Source organism: Balaenoptera acutorostrata, chromosome 18, assembly GCF_949987535.1.
Source record: "Balaenoptera acutorostrata chromosome 18, mBalAcu1.1, whole genome shotgun sequence".
Taxonomy (NCBI): domain Eukaryota; kingdom Metazoa; phylum Chordata; class Mammalia; order Artiodactyla; family Balaenopteridae; genus Balaenoptera; species Balaenoptera acutorostrata.
The window spans coordinates 15,031,462-15,052,536 of NC_080081.1; the positions used below are offsets into that span (position 1 = coordinate 15,031,462).

General features: G+C 40.4%; 1 protein-coding gene across 9 annotated transcripts in view; it reads left to right on the plus strand.

Annotated features, from left to right (window-relative positions):
* Positions 1-21,075, plus strand: part of ABCC4 (ATP binding cassette subfamily C member 4) — a 222,594-nt gene that overhangs the window by 172,407 nt on the left and 29,112 nt on the right. For all 9 annotated transcript variants that reach the window (XM_057532602.1, XM_007196842.3, XM_007196848.3 and 6 more), the window contains 6 exons: positions 160-310; positions 1,782-1,901; positions 3,706-3,816; positions 4,791-4,891; positions 5,922-6,113; positions 10,827-10,982. In XM_057532602.1, coding sequence (XP_057388585.1) covers positions 160-310; positions 1,782-1,901; positions 3,706-3,816; positions 4,791-4,891; positions 5,922-6,113; positions 10,827-10,982 — 831 coding nt within the window. The remainder of the gene's footprint in view (positions 1-159; positions 311-1,781; positions 1,902-3,705; positions 3,817-4,790; positions 4,892-5,921; positions 6,114-10,826; positions 10,983-21,075) is intronic.

Below are 21,075 nucleotides of genomic sequence, written 5' to 3' on the forward strand. Positions count from 1 at the left end.
CTATAATTTTCTTCTTCCTTTGGATGGGAAAGCATTCCTTACCATTCCAACATGTCCTTCGAAGAAAGGAGTTTAATCCTAACAAAACAACCCATCAAAGGTTATTTTTGAAGAGAATGCTGGATAAAGAGGCCACTGTATCTGTTTTCACTCTTCCAGACATTTCTACAAGTGATTGGTGTGGTGGGTGTGGCGGTTTCGGTGATTCCTTGGATTGCGATACCCCTGGTTCCCCTTGGCATCATTTTCTTTGTTCTCCGGAGATATTTCTTACAGACATCAAGGGATGTGAAACGCCTTGAATCTACAAGTGAGTACCCGGGGCTCTCAGGTTGGGATGGCAACTCAGGCTGGCTTCCGTTTACGCTGTAATGAACCAGACCCCTGAAATTCTGCAGACTCTGTCTTCTGGAATTTCTCACTAAGTTAACATTAGGTAATTGGATATTATGGCCACTGTGAGTCCGTGTGGCCCTTAAGGCAAATGGAGCTGGTGGCGGGTCAGCTGCAGCTTGGCATTTTAGCAGAAGGAGGACGAATGTGAGACCATGAGGAAGGGGACCATTTCTGTCTCGTTCATGACATACTTCCTAACACAGAGCATCTACTCCATAAATACTTTTCTTAAAAATAACAATATTTCATCATGTTAGAACTAATGTCTTCTCTAGGAGATGCACAGGTAACAAAGTGATGTCAGTATTTCCTGCTGATAAAGCACAAGTTATCACTCATCCCAGAAAGGTCACAGGCTCAGAATCTGCCCACAAAAAAAGCAAGTTGCCTCATTCACGGTGTGGAATGAAAACCAAAAGGGGTCCTCCCTGCCCAGCAACCTACAACCCACCTGTTCCCTGAGGTGCAGGAGCCAGACCGTGGTGCTTGTTGCTCAGTGTGCTCTTAGAGAAGATGCCAGGAAACAAATGGCCAGTCATGTGACACGAGGCCCCAAACCGATGCGTAGTCACTAAAAAGAGAATGGCCACTGTCAGATTCTAAAAGAGTGATATCAGTGTCACATACCACAGTGACCTCCAAATGCCTCAAGTATCCTGTAGGGCAGTTATAAAAACATCCATCAGGTTCCCAGAGCGGAAGTCGAAACTATTCAAAGACCCCTTGACTGCATGGGTCCTCTGGGCACAAGGGCCGTGTGATGCCCAGGTGCTCCGTAGCGCACGAAGAGACTCTTGGCATAGGTGTAGGAAAATTCCCAGGATGGAAGGAGATGGCAGACTGTCTGTTCACCTTACTTATCTCGCCTCTGTCCTGTGCCAGCCCTTAAGTTTTTAATCTAAGGTGGAGACAACACACAGATACACAATTTCATCAAAATTCACACACAATTTCATCAAAATTCAGTGTGGTCAGGGACTCTGACGGAGAATTAAATTTAAAAATGATACTGAATCAAAAATTAGTGAACAGTGATTTCTACCTGGAGGGATGTCAGGGAAGAATTTGGAATGTGGCCCTGTTTGAGGAGGACCTTGACGATTGAGTTAGTATGGAGATTCATTATCTAAATCTAGGTCAGATTTGAATTTGGTCAAAGATGGTTTTAAAGAGAATCTTTCCTGTCCAGGTCATAAAAGTGAAGCTTAGTGTGAGCAGGAGTTGGAGGGTCACGTGGAGGGTCCTCTCCAGGAGAGGGGCGTCATCCCTCTTCCTCCAGGCAGCCCTCCAGGAAGCCCTTGGGTGTGCCCTTTGGACGGCGGTGGATTTCTTTGCATCGAGTCTCCCTGACTTTCTCTGTCGGTTGTCTGTCTCTGCTTCCCCAGCTCGGAGCCCAGTATTTTCCCACTTATCATCTTCTCTCCAAGGACTCTGGACCATCCGGGCGTACAGTGCCGAAGAGAGGTTTCAGGAACTGTTCGATGCACACCAGGACTTGCATTCAGGTCTGTAAGTTTCTGGAAATGATTTCAAAGGATGGGAGGTGCTGCCTTCTGAGGCTTGAGTCCTTGTCAGGTGGCCTCACTGGCCCACACCTCTCTCTGTGCCTCCCCACGTCCTCCTCCCCACCCCTTCCTCTCAGCCTCCCCTCTGTGCTCCTCTCTTCCCCTGTCACACCCCTGCTTTTCTCCCCTGACTGGCTTGCATTGTCCTTCCATCAAGGTGCCCTGTGGCTTTCTGTCCGTTTAGGGAGGGTGTCAACAGATTTTATTTTTTTAAGCAAAGAGCCACACGGTCTCTGTTGCAACTACTCAGCTTTGCTATTTATTTATTTTAATAATTGAATTGTCAAAATATTTATTTATTTATTTGTTTGTTTGTTCATTTTCATGGGCTTTCTCCAGTTGCGGTGAGCGGGGGCTACTCTTTGTTGCGCTGTGCAGGCTTCTCATTGTGGTGGCTTCTCTTTTTGTGGAGCACGGGCTCTAGGCTCGCGGGCTTCAGTAGTTGTGGCTCGTGGGCTCTAGAGCGCAGGCTCAGTAATTGTGGCGCACGGGCCTAGTTGCTCTGCGGCATGTGGGATCTTCCCAGACCAGGGCTCGAACCCGTGTCCCCTGCATTGGCAGGCGGATTCTTTTTTTTTTTTTTTTTTTTTTAATATCTGTTTCTTTTTTTTTTTTTTTTAATGATTATTCTGTGTTTATTTTATTTATTTTATTAATGGCTGTGTTGGGTCTTCGTTTCTGTGCGAGGGCTTTCTCTAGTTGTGGCAAGCGGGGGCCACTCTTCATCACGGTGCGCGGGCCTCTCACTATCGCGGCCTCTCTTGTTGCGGAGCACAGGCTCCAGACGCGCAGGCTCAGTAATTGTGGCTCATGGGCCCAGCCGCTCCGCGGCATGTGGGATCTTCCCAGACCAGGGCTCGAACCCGTGTCCCCTGCATTGGCAGGCAGATTCTCAACCACTGCGCCACCAGGGAAGCCCTGGCAGGCGGATTCTTAACCACCGCGCCACCAGGGAATTCCAGCTTTGCTATTTATTACCGCACTAAAGCAGACAAAAATAATACATCAGCAAATGGCTGTGTTCCAGTAAAGGTTTATTTACAAAAGCAGGTTGTGGCCATTCTTGGCCCTCAGGCTGTGATTTGCTGACTCTTTTCAGAGCATACAGGGTGGCAGACCTGAAGAAGGAAAATAATTTCTCTCTTATCAGATTTGCCACCCAGAATTTCCTCTAAGTCAGTAAAATCCTGGCCCAACTTGCCAACCTCTATTGTATTTTGAAGATAAAATGGCATTTTGAGAGCCACATGCAGATCCTGTTAGCTGATGGTCGTTTGGATACTGGCTTCTAAGAATAAACATTGTGCAGGGCCCCGCAGTAAGTGCAGAAGGTGCTGGAAACAGAGTGTGAGCTGCGCTGTCTGCCAGCAGAGAAGTAGGAACAGTCAGCCCCGTGAGAGGATGAGCCTCACGTTGAGGCCCAGAGCTGTAAGAAACACACCAACGAGACCATTTTTCTGTGTTCGTTATTATGATCGTAATTCTGTTTATAACCTGTGGGTTGAAGAGTTTAGTACCTTCTTCCCACAAAGCCCCTGGACTGGTATCTATGTATACCATACGTTGTCTTGTGTCAGAGCCCAGCTTTTTGTGATCTTTAGGTTGCTTGAGTATGTAACTTTGCTGTCCTACCTTGTGTAAACATCTTTTGTAGCTCAACTGAGCAAAATGCTCTCCCTCATTAGAAGCAGCCTACATGATACTTCTGCTTATTCATTATGCTTATTATACTTCACCAATGCAGAGGCTTGGTTCTTGTTTTTGACGACGTCCCGATGGTTCGCCGTGCGTCTGGATGCCATCTGTGCCATCTTTGTCATTGTTGTTGCCTTTGGGTCCCTGATTCTGGCAAAAAGTAAGTACAGATGTGAATAACTATTTGTATTATGATTACAATTTATAGCTTCGTTTGCAGTTATTAATTTAAACTCTTGCCTCTTTGTCTAATACCATATACCGTTTGGTTCTAGTGAATTGTATTAAAGTGTTTGCAGCGTGTGGTATTTCAGTGTGGCCCTTGTAGAGGAGTCATTTGGGTCTTGATGAGGCCTTTAATGAGATGCCTTGATGAGGGCTTTGATCCTTTTATATTTCTTAAATGGGTTGAAGTCTATACAACTCTAGCAACTGACCTTCTGAACATTCCTGATAGCGTCGTAGTGTTAGGAGGAGAGAACCAAGTGTGCTATTAAGCTTTCTGTCAAGCCTATGGCATTCAGGCTCCTCGGATCTCTTGGTTGTAGGTGCCTGGTGTACTGAGGTGAGAAATATTCTCTGTAGGAAAGAACAGTATCCTCTGCTGTGGGGGTACCAGATGAGCAGGTAATGGTGTGTGTGGCGTGAATTCACCATCCCTAACTATTCCGCAGTAACAACACTGAATCAGAGTGTTTAATAATGGAACAATGAGAGCAGTATTTTAGATTTAAAAGTACTGGCTCTTAGAACCTATTGACTTTTTTTTCGTGGTTTCCAACTGCAGCTGCGTTGGGCGTACAAAGTGAAATTACATAATGGTCCTTGAAACCATAATGACGAAAGCCTGAATGATGACATGATTCCTCGCCTGTATAATACTGTCAAGTGTATGTCAATCCTGTCGGGATTAATAAACTTATTTAATAGTTTTCTGAGTTCATAGTTTCTTTTGTTTTTTTTGTTTTTCGTTGTATCATGGTCTCAATCAACAGGTAGTAAAAATATAAGTAATGCTGTTGTTATGTGCAAGTGTTTTAAATATTATAAAGAAGTCTTAGTACAGTGACAGTAGGATCCCAACTCAGGGTTAAGAATGGAACTAAATTATTTCCTTTCTTCTTCCTCATTTAGCTTTGGATGCCGGGCAGGTTGGCCTCGCGCTGTCCTACGCCCTTACGCTCATGGGGATGTTCCAGTGGTGCGTAAGGCAAAGTGCCGAAGTTGAAAATATGGTAACATTTACCTTTTAGTCTTTTCAGGTCTCCTTGTCATTACATCACATAAAGGCAATTCTTATGTAAAAAAAAAATCTTAAAACTTTTCTTTTTTTTTTTACATCATAGCTAACAGGGTTTGTTAGATCCTTCCTCCATCTGTTTACAATTTATTTAAAATAAAATATATACATCTTTTTCTCAGTCTTATGTATGCCATGTCAGCAGGTTTTATATTCATCACAAGCTGTCTTCAAATATAATAAATGTCTCTGTAGGAGGGAGGTTCTGAAATCCTGGAGAAGATATAAGCTAGGGTAATTCCTCATTCCTGGTGAAAGGAGAATTTAGTATTTTGAGGTTTATTTGTTTAATTCATTTAATTTAATTATTCCCACCCTCCCCATTTGAGAATTTTTCCTCGTATGTGTTGAACACCTGAATTTATTGGTGCCCTTTCTCTCTGAATGTACTATCAAGTTATGGTTGTTTAGAAGGCCTTAGTCAATATGTAAATCTCTGCTGTTTCGAATATTTTCAATTTCTCCTAAAGGGAGAAAAATGATGAAAATGAAACTTTTCTATTTCGCTCTCTAACAGAGAAGAAAGTAACTAATTATGAAAATGAGGTGTACTGACTATGCAGTTCTATTCATCTACAACAGATGACCCTGCTGTAGCAAAATGCTACTGGTGGGCATCCATACATATTCTTTTCATTGACAAAATTCTCTGTTTTTTAAAATACATTTGTGAAAATTGGATCAGTGAAATCATAGTATTCATTTCTCTAGTTCTTTTTGTTTTAATATAATGTTGAAGAAGGTAGCCATAATAAAAGTGTTACAAGACAATGAACAAGTTTACAAATCATCAGTATCCTCATCAAACTACTACTTCTGTCTTTTGGGGTTGTTAAGACCTGAGATATTCTTCATTATATAAAAGCAGATATAATGATATAAATGCAGAACATCTCATTCACAGTCTTTGAACATCCATAAACAAGACCCTCCGTTCCTAACTCATGTGATGTCATATCTTTCAGATGATTTCAGTAGAAAGGGTGATTGAATATACAGATCTGGAAAAAGAAGCATCCTGGGAATACCAGAAACGCCCACCCCCGTCCTGGCCCCAGGAAGGAGTGATCGTCTTTGACAATGTGAACTTCTCGTACAGCTTAGATGGGCCTCTGGTATTGAAGCACCTGACAGCACTCATTAAATCAAGAGAAAAGGTTTGTTTTAGCCATTTGCCTCTTTTTTTTTTTTGCTGTGTGGATGCTGATTAGATCGGTCCCTCAGGCAGGACCAGGGCAAGCTCTTGAAAAAGAGACTAAATGAGAACAGACACGGTGGCAGGAAGCTCCCGCACCTGCCCCCCTCCAGCTTCAAGTCCTGATGTGCACACACCCCCTGCGCTCGGGTCGTGTGTAGTTTCTCCCATTGTATCGTGTCCTCCCTGCTTCCTGTGCGCACGCTGCCCCTCGACCTCAGAGACCCTTCCCTTCTGTCATGTGGCTGGTGAAAGTCTCCCCATTTTCTGAGTCAACTCTCATTCATCTGCTTCTCTGAGACCCTCTTTTCTTCCTCAGCGTCTTTTACATAGTGAAAGTAACAGATGAATGGGTAAACAAATGTGCTATATCCTTAACAATGAAATATTATTCAGTCTTAAAAAGGAGTAGAGTTCCAATCTATGGATAAACCTTGAGGGCATCAGGTTAAATGAAATAAGTTAGACATAAAGGGAACAAATACGGTATGATTCCACTTATATGAGGTTCCTAGAGTAGTCACATCCATAAAGGCAGAAAGTAGGATGGTGGTCACCAGAGACTGGGTAAGGGGAATTGGGTGTTGTTGTTTAATGGGTACAGAGTTTCTTTGTTACAAGGGAGAAAATATTCTGGAGGGACAAGAATATGAATGTACTTATCACTAAACTGTCCACTTAAAAATGGTTTAGTTGGTACATTTTATGTTATCTGTATTTTACCACAATGAACTGGTGGCATCTGTGGCGTGCTTTGTAATGGTGGATCTGTATCTCACAGAACCCTCAGGCTCCTTAAGATCGGCGAGCATCTGGTTTTCATCTCTTGTTCCCCCAAAATTGGCATTCTGCAGGGCACAGAGAGGGTGCTGAGGAACTGCTGGCTGGGAGAGTGAGTGAGTAACATGTACCAGGTGTGAGCAACCAGTAACCAAAATACACACACAAGACAACTGTGTAAACAACTGATTACCTAGAGTGTTAAATACTTTAAGAACTGCTCTTTAAAACTCTTTCCACCACAGACCCATCTAGTGGACTACAGCCATAATTTAATGAATGATACCCTTGTGATGGGAAAGAATATTCAACTTAATGCCCAAATGGTACCCAGGGAGCAGCTTCAGTTAGTCACACGGCAAGAGCTGGCTTCTAATTATTTCCAGTTTCACCGTAGGTTGGGAAGAAGGTGAGGATTGCTGTGTCGAGAAAACATTCACTGCAGCTCTTGATGCAGTCCTGTCCCTGAGAACTCTGTAGGCGATGTTTGCTTACTCACCGACAATGTGTCCATCATATTTCCTGTTTGATACATAATTCTGTTAACTTGCACATGTCTTAATTCATATTTTCTGGCTTTTGGGGAAATTTATCTAAGAAACTCTGCAGTAGAACTTAGGAACATAACATGTGTGTATTCTTCCATCTTAAAATCCCCAAGTCATAGGATTAGCTGAGCTTGTCAAATGTTTGTGGGAAAATTGAATCTGGAGACTGAATTAATAACTGTAGTAACGTGACTTTCTTTACGTCTTGATCCACTCACAGTATCACCGTTAGCTTCATTTCTGTGTTTGGAGATTATACCTGGGTAGCATAGTCATGAAGCCATTTCACTCCGCCTGTGTACATCCCAGGTTTCCTCTCCTGCACACCTGCCCCAGCCCCTGTTGCTCTGGGACACCCCTTTGATGTTGGATTTGATTGAGAGAGGCTGCTGCAGGGGACGATGTGGGAGTGAGCCAGGCCAGCAGAAGTGGAGCTTTATTCTCTTTCCATCCTTTCCTCTGCTGTCCCAATTTCTGGAAGTTCTAGTAAATGGGAAAAATTAATAGGCACTATGCAGGTTTCTAATTCATGGAAGAAATAGCAAGTAAAAATAAAGACCCAAAATGAGGTAAATAGCACCCTAGGCTTCCTGGTTAGATTCTGAACACTGGCTGCATTTTTCATTTAGATGATTTTGTGGTTGATTTGATCATTTTAGAGAGTACTGGGCCATTTTCAAGCCTTTTCCAGCTCTAGAGGTAGATTGATTTTGGTTTGTTATTTTTTTTTCTTGCTCAGAGCTATTACTTGAATAATACATTCTTACAGATGCTTACTAGACCTTGCTATAATGTGCAAAAATATCAGTTTGCTACATTTTCTCCTCTTTTACATAATATTTCCTCGGAAACCCCTCCCCTCACTCCCAGATTGTCCCACTTCCCCTGCAGGCTTCCTAATTCCTTGTGACTCAGGCTGTGGTGCCTGGGCCAGCAGCACCTGCATCGCCTGGAGCGTCTTAGAAATGCAGAATCTCAGGCCCACCCAGACCTACTGACTCAGCATCGTATTTGAGGGAGACCTCGCAGTAAAGGTTTTCTCCAAGTGTCTTTGCTTTTAGGAATGTAAACTTAACTGGTAATGGTGACACTCTTCTCAGGCAATTGGTAAAACCCTTTGGTGACCTGGAAAAGACTTTCAGGTTATAGTTTTGATAACTGAATGGTAGAAATAGCCTAAGCCTGGTTTTCTTTGAGTTGCTTTTTTCTTACTCTCCTCACTGGAGTGTTGTACTTCCATTCCTGTGGCCGTAAGCAGCCTTCGGTGCCACTGCCGTATCTACGCCGTTTACCAGGAGTCTACAAATGTTCCAGTTTGCATAGATGGATCAGTTTCAGTGCAGCTAATAGCATAGGAATATACACACATTCTCACAGACACAGTTCTCACCTGTGTTCTGATGTGCGCTGATTTACATATGAGAACACCCAGAAATACAGGCATACCGCTGTTTCTTTGGGATTTTTTGCGTGTGTGGGTGTGTTTTTTTAAATAACAAATCGAACATTTGTTGCAACCCTGCGTTGAGCAGGTCCATCAGCACCATTTTTCCTACAGCATTTGCTCACTTCGTGTCTCTTTGTCAGAGTTTGGTAATTCGTGCAATATTTTAAACCTTTTCATTATAATTATATTTGTTATCATGAACTGTCATCAGTGTTCTTAAGCTTACTACAACCCGATGAAGGCTCAGATGATGGTTAGCCTTTTTTAGCGGTAAAGTATTTGACATTAAGTATGTACATTCTTTTTTAGACATAATTCTGTTGTACATTTAGTATGCTACAGTATCGTGTAAACATAACTTTTGTATGCACAGAGGAAGAAAAATATTCATATGACTTGCTTTATTTTGCGATATTCCTTCCCATTTTTGTGGTGGTCTGGAACCAAATCCATAGTATGTTCAAAGTCTGCATGTACACAGAACAAATGACCCATATGTACATATACCCTCTAGGACCTGCCTATATGCAGAAAGTGTCCCATCTATATTATATAAATTAGGATTTACCATATCATACAAAATGGCTACAAATGTAAATCAACTAAAGCCACTTTTCTTTCAGTTAATCTCTATAAAGGTAAGTTATTTTTTGAAATTTGATTATTGTTTTTACAGACTAAGATTCGAAACTTTGGAGGTATTTAATGAGAAAATATATCAAGTTACCTTTGTATAATCAGTGCTCAGAGGGGTTTAGTTCTTCTCTGTTTAAAGCCATGAGTTTTTAAAATTTACTGAATTAATTTACAAATGATTGAAAGCATATCTTAGGCCCCCATCTGTATTTAGATTTATAAATAGAGATGAAATCATCTCTTGGGAAGCTCCCACCAGGGAATTTGTAGTTGGGAAGCTCACTGGTAAAAAATATGCCAGTTTCTGCATACATGTTTGAATTCAGACAGTTAAAATCCAGTTTTTACAATACAGTTTCATTCCTGACCAACATTTTACCTGCATTATATTGATTCTTTGATCTTATTGTTAATGCACTTAATTTCTCTCTGCTTTGATTTTAATAACTTGACCGATACGTGACATGTATCTTTCCAGGGTTTAATTAGAAGTATTAATTGGTTTGTAAAATGCCTTTTGAAGTGCTCAGATGAAAGGTCCCATATAAATAACAAATGTTATTTGTGTTGTTGTTGTTGTTGATCTCATTATGTGTATTTTGCCTACTGGGTACTGCCTTTTAAGACACTGAGACCTGCATTTTACAATTTTAAGGTGTTTCCTTTCAAGATAGAGCATTATTAAGGTATTTCTTATCAGGAAGTGATTTTGTTTGTCTGCCAAAGAATACTTCCTCTTAAATGATAGAATCTGATATCCTGAATTCTTGTTTGTGTATAATACTTCTTACTTTTCTTGTTGACATCTCTGTAAACTTGCTCACATAATTCTCAATGTTCAGAATAGCCAGACACTAGGAATACAACTAATTTAAAAGCTGACTGCTAATTGAACACGTGGGAAACTGATGTTGTTTCACTGCCAGTAGACTGATTCTGTTATTTTTAACTCTTCCGTGGACCAGGGGTTCTTAACCGGGGACATTTGTCAATGTCTGACATTTTTGGTTTCCGCAATCTCGGGGGTGCTCCTGGTATCTAGTGGGCAGAGTCCAGGGATACTGCTAAACATCCTAGAATACACAGGACAGCCCCCATTCCCCAATGAAGAATTATCTTTCCCAAAATTTCAACAGTGCCACAGTTGAGAAACTCACAGACTACACTCTGTACAGAACTTACAAAATTCGTCTTCAACAACCAAGGGTTTTCCTAGGTTTGTTGCATATTGTGAATTCTTAATCCCTCCTGGATCTCTTTACAGGTTGGCATTGTGGGAAGAACAGGAGCTGGAAAAAGTTCCCTCATCGCTGCCCTTTTTAGATTGTCAGAACCTGAAGGTAAAATTTGGATTGATAAGGTCTTGACAACCGAAATTGGACTTCACGATTTAAGGAAGAAAATGTCAATCATACCTCAGGTATGCACTTCAGAGCATTGACACATATTCTTTTAATACGGCACCTAAGTTTAATGTCTTTCAATTTGATTGTTTTTTTTAAATTGGATGAAAGGGTTGATCCTTTTTCCCCCAACAGAGCATATTTTTAACTTCAGGGATTTTCAACAGATATTTTCATCAGATACCTGGTTTGGTTTGTTTGTTTGTTTGTTTGTTTGTTTTGTGTGTGCCTGTGATTTAATAACTTACCCAGACAGATTTCTGGATTCAGACTTTCTCAGGCACCACAATTTTATCCACTGATAACCACATAATTCTGAAAAAAAATAAGTGGTTTGTTTAGCATATGAATGGTTTGTGTAGGGAAACACGAATTTTAAGTGTCTTAATGATGGAATTATGCTGTAGGAAATAAGCTGCCTTTTCAAAGGTGATTATCTCCCTCGAGTACTTTCTGTGAAACTGTGGGGCTTTGAGAATTACAGCATGTATATATGCTTTGGAGAGACTTTTAGAAATCAGCCATTAGTAAGTGATTTTAATCAGGGAGGCACTACGGAATAGTGAGGAAGAACACGGGACTTGGAATTCCATCTCTGTGCACCTCAGTTTTCTCTCCCTTTCGAGGCAGCTAACAGGACCAACTCATCGAGCTGTTGTGAGGACTAAATAGGTCAGTGTGTGTGGAGTGCTTCCCGTAGACCCCCATACGTGGTTTCTGTGATGGCGGAGCGTTGAATTGGGCTCTGATTCTGTATTCTTTTTTTCCACTTCTTAAATAAGTATGGTGTTCAGGGAGTGTTTGATTATTTGCACAATAGAAGCTCCTGGCATTCCTTATGTTTCATCCAGTCAAAATAATTCAGAGAACTTTTATTGAGCAATTCCTATCCTCCAGATATATACCCAAGGGCAACATAGGCCCTGTGCCTTCATCTTCTATCCTGTTCTCTGCTTTGATAAACTTGCTGAGTTGTTTTGTTTTTTTTTTACTTTGGGTTTTTTTTGTTTTTGTTTTTTTCTTAAATTTTTGAATTTTATTTATTTTTTTATACAGCAGGTTCTTATTAGTCATCAATTTTATACACATCAGTGTATACATGTCAATCCCAATCGCCCAATTCATCACACCACCAAGCCCACCCCCTGCCGCTTTCCCCCCTTGGTGTCCATATGTTTGTTCTCTACATCTGTGTCTCAATTTCTGCCCTGCAAACCAGTTCATCTGTACCATTTTTCTAGGTTCCATATATATGCATTAATATACGATATTTGTTTTTCTCTTTCTGACTTACTTCACTCTGTATGACAGTCTCTACATCCATCCACGTCTCCACAAATGACCCAGTTTTGTTCCTTTTTATGGCTGAGTAATATTCCATTGTATATATGTACCACATCTTCTTTATCCATTCGTCTGTTGATGGGCATTTAGGTTGCTTCCATGACCTGTCTATTGTAAATAGTGCTACAATGAACATTGGGGTGCATGTGTCTTTTTGAATTATGGTTTTCTCTGGGTATATGCCCAGTAGTGGGATTGCTGGATCATATGGTAATTCTATTTTTAGTTTTTTAAGGAACCTCCATACTGTTCTCCGTAGTGGCTGTATCAATTTACATTCCCACCAACAGTGCAAGAGGGTTCCCTTTTCTCCACACCTCTCCAGCATTCGTTGTTTGTAGATTTTCTGATGATGCCCATTCTAACTGGTGTGAGGTGATACCTCACTGTAGTTTTGATTTGCATTTCTCTAATAATTAGTGATGTTGAGCAGCTTTTCATGTGCTTTTTGGCCATCTGTATGTCTTCTTTGGAAAAATGTCTATTTAAGTCTTCTGCCCATTTTTGGATTGGGTTGTTTGTTTTATTAATATTGAGCTGCACGAGCTATTTATGTATTTTGGAAATTAATCCTTTGTCCATTGATTCCTTTGCAAATATTTTCTCCCAATCTGAGGGTTGTCTTTTCGTCTTGTTTATGGTTTCCTTTGCTTTGCAAAAGTTTTGAAGTTTCATTAGGTCCCATGTGTTTATTTTTGTTTTTATTTCCATTACTCTAGGAGGTGAATCAAAAAAGATCTTGCTGTGATTTATGTCAAAGAGTGTTCCTCCTGTTTTCCTCTAAGAGTTTTATAGTGTCTGGTCTCACATTTAGATCTCGAATCAGTTTGAGTTTATTTTTGTGTATGGTGTTAGGGAGTGTTGTAATTTCATTCTTTTACATGTAGCTGTCCAGTTTTCCCAGCACCACTTATTGAAGAGGTTGTGTTTTCTCCATTGTATATCCTTGCCTCCTTTGTCATAGATTAGTTGACCGTAGGTGCGTGCGTTTATCTCTGGGCTTTCTGTCTTGTTCTATTGATCTATGTTTCTGTTTTTGTGCCAGTACCATATTGTCTTGATTACTGTAGCTTTGTAGTATAGTCCGAAGTCAGGGAGTCTGATTCCTCCGGCTCCGTTTTTTTCCCTCAAGACTGCTTTGGCTATTCGGGGTCTTTTGCGTCTGCATACAAATTTTAAGATTTTTTTGTTCTAGTTCCGTAAAAATTGCCATTGGTAATTTGATAGGGATTGCATTGAATCTGTAGATTGCTTTGGGTAGTATAGTCATTTTCACAATATTGATTCTTCCAACCCAAGAACATGGTATATCTCTCCATCTGTTGGTATCATCTTTAATTTCTTTCATCAGTGTCTTATAGTGTTCTGCATACAGGTCTTTTGTCTCCTTAGGTAGGTTTATTCCTAGGTATTTTATTCTTTCTGTTGCAATGATAAATGGGAGTGTTTCCTTAATTACTCCTTCAGATTTTTCATCATTAGTGTATAGGAATGGAAGAGATTTCTGTGCATTAATTTTGTATCCTGCAACTTTACCAAATTCATTGATTAGCTCTAGTAGTTTTCTGGTGGCATCTTTAGGATTCTCTATGTATAGTATCATGTCATCTGAAAACAGTGACAGTTTTACTTCTTCTTTTCCAATTTGTATTCTTTTTATTCCTTTTTCTTCTCTGATTGCCGTGGCTAGGACTTCCAAAACTATGTTGCATAATAGTGGCGAGAGTGGACATCCTTGTCTTATTCCTGATCTTAGAGGAAATGCTTTCAGTTTTTCACCATTGAGAATGATGTGTGCTGTGGGTTTGTCGTAGATGGCCTTTATTATGTTGAGGTAGGTTCCCTCTATCCCCACTTTCTGGAGAGTGTTTAACATAAACGGGTGTTGAATTTTGTCAGAAGCTTTTTCTGCATCTATTGAGATAATCATATGGTTTTCATTTTTCAGTTTGTTAATAGGGTGTATCACATTGATTGATTTGCGTATATTGAAGAATCCTTGCATCCCTGGGATAAATCCCACTTGATCATGGTGTATGATCCTTTTAATGTGTTGTTGGATTCTGTTTGCTAGTATTTTGTTGAGGATTTTTGCATCTGTATTCATCAGTGATATTGGTCTGTAATTTTCTTTTTTTGTAGTATCTTTGTCTGGTTTTGGTATCAGGGTGATGGTGGCCTCATAGAATGAGTTTGGGAATGTTCCTTCCTCTGAAATTTTTTGGAAGAGTTTGAGAAGGATGGGTGTTAGCTCTTCTCTAAATGTTTGATAGAATTCACCTGTGAAACCATCTGGTCCTGGACTTTTGTTTGTTGGAAGATTTTTAATCACAGTTTCAATTTCATTACTTGTGATTGGTCTGTTCATATTTTCTGTTTCTTCCTGGTGCAGTCTTGGAAGGTTATACCTTTCTAAGAATGTGTCCATTTCTTCCAGGTTGTCCATTTTGTTGGCATACAGTTGCTTGTAGTAGTCTCTTAGGATGCTTTGTATTTCTGCGGTGTCTGCTGTAACTTCTCTTTTTTCATTTCTAATTTTATTGATTTGAGTCCTCTCCCTCTTTTTCTTGATGCGTCTGGCTAGTGGTTTATCAGTTTTGTTTATCTTCTCAAAGAACTAGCTTTTAGTTTTATTGATCTTTGCTCTTGTTTTCTTTGTTTCTATTTCATTTATTTCTGCTCTGATCTTTATGATTTCTTTCCTTCTGCTAACTTTGGGTTTTGTTTGTTCTTCTTTCTCTAGTTCCTTTAGGTGTAAGGTTAGATTGTTTATTTGAGATTTTTCTTGTTTCTGGAGGTGGGCTTGTATCACTATAAACTTCCCTCTTAGAACTGCTTTTGCTGCATCCCATAGGTTTTGGATCGTCGTGTTTTCATTGTCATTTGTCTCTAGGTATTTTTAAATTTCCTCTTTGATTTCTTCAATGATCTCTTGGTTATTTAGTAACGTATTATTTAGCCTCCATGTGTTTGTGTTTTTTACATTTTTTTCCTTGTAATTCATTTCTAATCTCATAGCATTGTGGTCAGAAAAGATGCTTGATATGATTTCAATTTTCTTAAATTTACTGAGGCTTGGTTTGTGACCCAAGATGTGATCTATCCTGGAGAATGTTCTGTCCACACTTGAGAAGAAAGTGTAATCTGCTGTTTTTGGATGGAATGTCCTATAAATATCAATTAAATCTATCTGGTCTATTGTGTCATTTAAAGCTTCTGTTTCCTTATTTATTTTCATTTTGGATGATCTGTCCATTGGTGTAAGTGAGGTGTCGAAGTCCCCCACTATTGTTGTGTTACTGTCAATTTCCTCTTTTGTAGCTGTTAGCAATTGCCTTACGTATTGAGGTGCTCCGATGTTGCGTGCATATATATTTATAATCGTTATATCTTCTTCTTGGATTGATCCCTTGATCATTATGTAGTGTCCTTCCTTGTCTCTTGTAACATTCTTTATTTTAAAGTCTATTTTATCTGATATGAGTATTGCTCCTGCAACTTTCTTTTGATTTCCATTTGCATGGAATATCTTTGTCCATCCCCTCACTTTCAGTCTGTATGTGTCCCTAGGTCTGAAGTGGGTCTCTTGTAGACAGCATATATATGGGTCTTGTTTTTGTATCCATTCAGCGAGCCTGTGTCTTTTGGTTGGAGAATTTAATCCCTTCACGTTTAAGGTAATTATCAATATGTATGTTCCTATTACCATTTTCTTAATTGTTTTGGGTTTGTTTTTGTAGGGCCTTTTCTTCTCTTGTCATTCCCACTTAGAGAAGTTCCTTTAGCATTTGCTGTAGAGCTGGTTTTGTGGTGCTGGATTCTCTTAGCTTTTGCTTGTCTGTAAAGCTTTTGATTTCTCCATCAAATCTGAATGAGGTCCTTGCTGGTTAGAGTAATCTTGGTTGTATGTTTTTCCCTGTCATCACTTTAAGTATATCATGCCACTCCCTTCTGGCTTGTAGAGTTTCTGCTGAGAAATCAGCTGTTAACCTTATGGGAGTTCCCTTTTATGTTATTTGTCGTTTTTCCCTTGCCGCTTTCAATAATTTTTCTTTGTCTTTGATTTTTCCCAATTTGATTACTATGTGTCTCAGTGTGTTTCTCCTTGGGTTTATCCTGTATGGGACTCTCTGTGCTTCCTGGACTTGAGTGGCTATTTCCTTGCCTATGTTAGGGAAGTTTTCAACTATAATCTCTTCAAATATTTTCTCAGGTCCTTTCTCTTTCTCTTCTCCTTCTGGGACCCCTATAATGCGAATGTTGTTGCGTTTAATGTTGTCCCAGAGGTCTCTTAGGCTGTCTTCATTTCTTTTCATTCTTTTTTCTTTAGTCTGTTCCGCAGCAGTGAATTCCACCATTCTGTCTTCCAGGTCACTTATCCGTTCTTCTACCTCAGTTACTCTGCTATTGATTCCTTCTAGTGTAGTTTTCATTTCAGTTGTATTGTTCATCTCTGTTTGTTTGTTCTTTAATTCTTCTAAGTCTTAGTTAAACATTTCTTGCATCTTCTCGATCTTTGCCTCCATTCTTTTTCGAGGTCCTGGATCATCTTCACTATCATTATTCTGAATTCTTTTTCTGGAAGGTTGCCTATCTCCACTTCATTTAGTTGTTTTTCTGGGGTTTTATCTTGTTCCTTCATCTGGTTCATAGCCCTCTGCCTTTTTATATTGTCTATATTTCTGTGAATGTGATTTTTGTTCACAGGCTGCAGGATTGTAGTTCTTCTTGCTTTTGCTGTCTGCCCTCTGGTGGATGAGGCTATCTAAGAGGCTTGTGCAAGTTTCCTGATGGGAGGGACTGGTGGTGGGTAGAGCTGACTGTTGCTCTGGTGGGCAGAGCTCAGTAAAACTTTAATCCGTTTAACTGCTGATGGGTGGGGCTGGGTACCCTCCCTGTTGGTTGTTTGGCCTGAGGCAACCCAACACTGGAGCCTACCTGGGCTCTTTAGTGGGGCTAATGACAGACTCTGGGAGGGCTCTCGCCAAGGAGTACTTCCCAGAACTTCTGCTGCCAGTGTCCTTGTCCCCACGGTGAGCCACAGCCACCCCCTGCCTCTGCAGGAGACCCTCCAGCACTAGCAGGTAGGTCTGGTTCAGTGTCCTCTGAGGTCACTGCTCCTTCCCCTGGGACCCGATGCGCACACTACTTTGTGTGTGCCCTCTAAGTGTGGAGTCTCTGTTTCCCCCAGTCCTGTCGAAGTCCTGCAGTCAAATCCTACTAACCTTTAAAGTCTGATTCTCTAGAGATTCCTTCTCCCATTGCCGGACCCCTATGTTGGGAAACCTGACGTGGGGCTCAGAACCTTCACTCCAGTGGGTGGATTTCTGTGGTATAAGTGATCTCCAGTCTGTGTATCACCCACCCAGCAGTTATGGGATTTGATTTTACTGTGATTGTGCCCTTCCTACTGTCTCATTGTGGCTTCTCCTTTGTCTTTGGATGTGGGGTATGTTTTTTGGTGAGTTCCAGTGTCTTCCTGTCAATGATTGTCCAGCAGCTAGTTGTGATTCTAGTGTTCTTGCAAGAGGGAGTGAGAGCACGTCCTTCTACTCCACCATCTTGGTTCAGGGCTGGGTTTTTTTTTTTTTGTAATACTCTACAATCATCAGGCCACCAAGGGAAGCTGACTAAAACATATACCTTCTTGAGGTGAGAACCACAGAGAAGAGACACGATTAAAGAGCCAGGCAAATGTACTTCCTGGAATGTGGGTATAATGAGCTCTGAAATGCCTGGTTAGTAGGAAGCATATAGAACACGGCACCCAAAGGAAGTAGAATGTGGACTTGTGTCTTATGACTGAGTTCAGGTGTTGCTACCTACCCCTGGCCTCCAAAATACCTGGAATTAGTCTAAGTACTTTTGAAATGAAGATAATCCTATTAGATCACAATGATATGCCATCTCACACCCTTTATGATGGCTGCTGTTGAAGAAAAATTAAAAACAACAAAAAAAGTGTTGGTGAGGATGTGGAGAAATGGGAATCCTTGTGCACTGCCGGTAGAATGCAGAATGATACAGTGACTGGAAAACACTGTGTAGGTTCCTAAAAAAAGTTAAACATAGAATTATTATATGATCCAACAATTCTAATTTACAGTTTAAACCCAAAAGAATTGAGAAGGGAATGTTACAAGATATCTGTACAAGCATGTTCATACCAGGATTATTCACATTAGCAAAGAGGTGGAAGCACCCCATGGTCCATTGACGGATGGATAAACAAATGTGGTATACATACAACGGAACATTATTTGGCCTTAAAAAGAAAGCAGATTCTGACACATGCTACAGCATGGTTGCACCTTGATGACATTATGCTCAGTGAAATAAGCTAGTCACAAAGGACAAATACTGCTTACACGAAGTACATACAGTAGTCAAATCATGGGGACAGGAGGTAGAATGGTGGTTGCCAGGAGCTGCCAGGACAGGAGAGGTGGGGGGGAGAGTGGGGAGTTGTGGGGATTTTTTGTTTGTTTATTTTATTTTATTTTATTTTATTTTTTAACAGCTTTATTGGAGGAGTTGTGGTTTAATGGGTACAGATTTTCAGGTTTGCAAGATGAAAGGAGTTCTGTAGCTGGATGGTGGTGATGGCTTCAACAATGTGAATGTATTTAATACCACTGAACTGTACACTGAAAAATGGTTAAAGTGGTAAATTTTATATGTATTTTACCACAAGTAAAAAAATATTATATATATAATGATATATATGTTTTATTACATATCATTTATTATGTAGATAACAGTTTCCCTTTTAGGAAAAATGGAAAGAAATTTTCAGCATGTAGAATCCCTGGATTTGAAGATTCCCTCTGGCTATTTGATTGGTGGCTTAGTGATTAATGTAGAAAATAAATGGTTTTAGATTCCCAACTTTTAAATTTTGATTGTACCCATCTCTGAAATGGGCCAAATGAGATTAGTTTGCAGAAATAATGAGCATGTCTGTAAAGTGCTTTTATGTTCTTGGATGAAAGGAATGTGAAACGTGCCCTGCATTACTTTTAATGCTTCTTAATAAGAAAAGTTCTATGCTTGTATACATAAAAGAACTCTGTAAATAAAGAAATAACATTAGATGATTCTTGGCTCTGCAGGTAATGTTTTGGAAACACATCTGAGCAAAGACTATAAACATACCTTGACATCACCAGGTTTTGGTTCTTTTCCATCGGTTTCCACCCTACTTTTCTGAGTATGCTCTATGTATACACTCCAGAGAGTGTGCTTACAAAACAGTGCTAAGCTTTGTATCCATGTAGGTAAAGATCACGAACCATTGTAAACACAGAACCCTTTTTTTTTCACTTTATATCTGTTTGTCTCTGAGGCGCAATGCTAGTTGATTAAAGAGAGAGTGTTTTTGTAACAGGTCCCAGGAAATCATTCAGGAGGCAGCCAGGGACAGAATGTTTAAGAGTGTAGACTGAGTGTCAACATGACCCACATTTTTATTCCTGCTTTGCCTCATACGAATGTGGGGACTTGATGAAGTCACTTGGCTTCCGAGTTTCAGTGTCCTCGCCCTTAAACTAGGTCTAGGATTAATGTCACATGGATTTGTTGTGAAGATGTGACTGGATGAGAAAATGTTTGTGGCCCATACCTGGGTTTTGGGAACGCTCAGTCAATAGTAACTATAAATATTCTTAAGGATTGGGGCACTGGCCTTTTAGGTGTTATTTCTATAAGATTAACACATTATGGAAAGGCTTTGTTCTTTTCTGTTTAATGTTTTTGTTCTTTAATTTCTGTTGATGTTTTTGCGGTCCTTGGTGATTTTCATTACATTTATTTATTGCTTATAACATAAACCACGTTATTTATATAAATTTAAAGAGTGAAGCAAAAGAAAAAAATCAACACAGTAGCAGTTTTAGGGGAAAAGCATAGCCGCGAAAAATGTACGTAATGTGTTTTCTCCAAGGAACAAGAGGAAAGAATATTACTTTCTTTTTTCTTTTGATTTCTGGCTCCCCTCCTACCACGTTCTTTCCTGATTACCACCCTCTCCCGCACTCATACTTTCCAGTCCTCCACTAAGACCTCTGGCATTTTTTCTCAGTCCTCCCCACGTTCTCGACTATTTTCTTTCTCTCCTTGAGGACAGGGCCCGTGTCTCTCATTTCTGTTGCTCTAGTGCTTGTTGCAGGCCCTGACAAGTTGCACAAGTTTTAATAAGAATTCCTAACATTTGTGGAATCCTTAACACATTTTAGCCTCTTTCTCTACCATCTCCCACTTAATCCTCACAATTTTCTAGTTATCCTCATCTGACAGATTTAAAAACTGAGGCACTGTGAGCTTAACCCACTTATCAAGTAAGCGGCAGAGCCCGTATTCAATTTTTTGTTTGTTTGTTTTGTTTTTAATTTATTTTATTTATTTATTTATTTTTGGGTGTGTTGGGTCTTCGTTTCTGTGCGAGGGCTTTCTCCAGTTGCGGCGAGCGGGGGCCACTCTTCATCGCGGTGTGCGGGCCTCTCACTATCGCGGCCTCTCTTGTTGCGGAGCCCAGGCTCCAGACGCTCAGGCTCAGTAGTTGTGGCTCACGGGCCCATCTGCTCCGTGGAATGTGGGATCTTCCCAGACCAGGGCTCAAACCCGTGTCCCCTACTTTGGCAGGCAGGTTCTCAACCACTGTGCCACCAGGGAAACCCTCAAATTTATTTTAGGGAGATTCTCAACTCCAGAGCCTGAGCAGCTAACCACTCTGCTGGCGACTTCAACATGCTGTTGACTGCAGTCACA